Raw genomic sequence first — 3281 nt, 5'->3', positions numbered from 1 at the left:
CAAGACTGCATTCAGTTTGGATTAACACTACTACCTTAAATGTGTCCTTTTGCACTTACTGTATACTCAATGTTTTGGTTGAAAGGATTGTCCACTGGTAAGACAATGAGTAATACATTTGATAACACTTTACATAAGTTGCCCCTAAACCTGTGTAAAAACACTGTAATTACTTATCATGTTGTTTCATACTCAGGATAACACAAACCACTCAACCCCATTACTATGTAATTACAATTACTAATTACTAGGCAATTACTAATCTAACATCATGTTAATAAAATGTAGTGTTACCAGAGTAATTACATAGTTAACACAGGTATAGAGGCAAAGTATGATCATTCATTTTGATCAAATGTTTTTATTGTTATGTTCACATCAGGAGGGGCTGGTGGAGGTAGAAATTGGAGGACAGGCTTATTGTAATGCATGTAATGGAATTACGAATGGTATCAAACACATGTTCCATGCATTAAAATTAACCCGCCCTCCGATTTCTACCTCCACCAGCCTCCCCTGGTTCACATATAGCCTTATACTTTTGTATTGTATATACTATTGATGTTGTTTGTATATACAAGACATGCTTTAAGATATGAGTTGTAAATAAGACCAATATATCAGTATATTGGAAGTATCTAGTCTAATATCTAAAGGATCAATGTATACAGGATGTTGGGTCAAGAGGTGCCACAGCATGTATCAGACAAAGGTTAAAGGTAGACTCCGGGATATGACGTCATTGCAAAACGAGTGGGGCGACCCTGCCAGAGAAAGAAACAGAGATGCAACAGACTAGAGAATAGAATGTGTTGCGACAGAGTGAACATCCAAAAATTCAAATCCAGACATTTCATAGAAGGAGGGAAAGATTACACTGTAGAGTTGATTGTAGTGGAGGGCAGTGAAACGAGTGGATGCTCTCGTTCGCTGTTGTTCACTACAATATCTTTGAAGAAAGTTGCTCTGTTTTCACGGGCGTGACGCCATATCCCAGAGTCTACCTTTAAAGAGGGGCCCCATAGCAGCAATGCACAGTTAGGCTTTTTCTGTTTGCTCTCCGACATGGTATCCTATCAAATCATCTGACAGGTCTACACATGTGTTTGATACCATTCCTCATTCCATTCCATGCCTTACAATGAGCCCATCCTCCGATTTATACCTCCACCAGCCTCCCATGATGTAGACATAGGCTAAAAGACATTGTGAAGCTAGGTCAGAGGTTGAGTAAATCTGATCCTAGGATGTCAGATAGAAGATACGTGGACAAGATGTGCTTCGGGAACAGGATGTGATCATTCTGCACACCATTTGTAAACATGTTTTCCTGTTGCTGTATGAGGGATTTAAAGGGGAAAATCACTGCCTTTTCTGCCATTTCACCTTGACAACATGAAGAATCAATAAATGGAGATTGAGCACAAATCCAAATCTAAACAGCACACAATTCCATTCTCTATGTTTGTAATTAATTAATCTTAAACATCAAGGTTTAACACTCCAGAAATTATGTTGAATGTATATATTCATGTTTTGTTTTAATCTGAGTACCAGTCGGTTTCCGTTTTAGTCACCTGTCGGATGCGGAGGGAGTCATTTATCCAGGAGCACAGTGAGAAACTGAAATACTAGTGGAGAGCACAGACTTTTGCGCAGTGTCACCTAAATCGGACGCACATTTGTACAAGAGGCAATGATAAGACATTTTAATTTGCCCCAGACGGAATTTTAATTCTGTTCATATAAATTGTTGCAAGTAAACAAAACAAACAAATACTGCAACAGTCTTACAATGAAACACTTAGCGGTTACATTCATTTTGTTCAAATAGCATGGCACTAATAGTCTCTCTATGCTACAGGGTCGTGGTCCTTGAGGTACAGGTGCCGTTCCTGTAGGTGCTATCCGATTCCATGTTGTCCGGTTGGAATTCGTCCACACTGTACCCACGACTTTTCAGAGCCGTGGCATAGTAGTCTATGGGCTCCTCGGTCGCATTCTCCATCCAGCGGAGACAGAGAATCCGTTGGAACGACCGTTTGAAATTATCCGATAAGAAACCGTACAGTATGGGGTTTGCGCAGCTATTCGCGTATCCCAGAATCACAGCGAGTTGGCTGAGCGTCGCGTTATGCTGCTGCACAAAGACGTTAACAAGCTGAACGATGTGAAAGGGCATCCAGCAGATGACGAAGACCGTAACCACCATCATCACCATCAGAGTGATCTTCCTCTCCGACTTCTTGCGCTGTTGCCAGCCTGCCTTGAGTGCCACCACTCTCATCTTAGCGATGATGAGGATGTAGCACATACAGATCGCTATCACTGGGAACAGAAAGCCCATTAGGAAGGCATAGATGACAAACACAGCCATCCACTGCCGCTCCGGCTCGGGCATCTGCATGTTGCAAGCCACAGAACCGTCCGAGTTTGGCGCTGTCGTGGAAAATATGATAATAGGCAAAATGACCAAGATAGAAAACATCCAAACCCCGAAGTTGACTATTTTAGCTACGGTGGGTCTCCGGTATCGGGATGCTTTGATGGGGTGCACAACGGCAATGTAACGGTCTATGCTTAGAACAGTTAGGCAGTAAATACTGGTGAACATATTAATAGCATCGACACTTAAAACAAGGCGGCAGAGAAGGGAACCAAACGGCCAGTGGTGTAGGAGTGAAGATGTCACTAAGAACGGTACACTCAGCATAAGTAACTCGTCTGCGATAGCCAAGTTCAAAATGTAAATATTTGTTGCCGTTTTCATCTTGGCATATCTAAAAATTACATAGATAACCATAGAGTTCCCACACAGTCCCACCAAACAGACCACCGAGTAGATGAACGAGATCAGAATTGCGCTACCGTGAGACTCGCTGTGGGTTTCGTTTCCAGACGAATTCATGAGGAAAAAACCTTCCTCTATGGTTAGATTCCTGAAAGAACTGTTTGGCAACATTTTAGCTGAGTTTTCCATCAACAGAACAATGTAAAATAGTTTTTTTGGTCCGTTGAATAATCCCTTTCAAACAGTGCGACTGTCCAGCGTCCCATCTCCTCCCGGCTGTTGCTCAGTGTTGCGCTGCGTTTCAGGACCACGGAGAGCAGCTGGGGCTGTGGTGCCCGAGCTCTCCTCCTCTCAGAGACGCAGCGTCACACGTTTGAAAATGACGTTGGGGTGAGTCTAGGTCCTAATCGATGGGGCACTGGAATCTCAATTAGCGTCATAACAAGCACTTCACATTTTTGGCAAATTGGTGCAGAGTAGAGCCTTACCT

The 3281-nt window shown here is 42.7% G+C and overlaps 1 protein-coding gene across 1 annotated transcript; it reads right to left on the bottom strand.

Moving 5' to 3' along the window:
- Positions 1–1858: 1858 nt before the first annotated feature.
- On the bottom strand, positions 1859–2962 carry sstr1a (somatostatin receptor 1a; the record flags this gene model as incomplete). Its single annotated transcript, XM_083682859.1, has 1 exon — positions 1859–2962. The coding sequence occupies one exon, from the start codon at positions 2960–2962 to the stop codon at positions 1859–1861; it is 1104 nt and encodes a 367-aa protein (XP_083538985.1).
- Positions 2963–3281: the final 319 nt, after the last annotated feature.

This window comes from Argentina silus, assembly GCF_951799395.1.
Source record: "Argentina silus genome assembly, chromosome: 13".
Lineage (NCBI taxonomy): Eukaryota > Metazoa > Chordata > Actinopteri > Argentiniformes > Argentinidae > Argentina > Argentina silus.
Note: the sequence above shows the minus strand (reverse complement) of the source record. Positions and strands in the feature narration are given on the sequence as shown.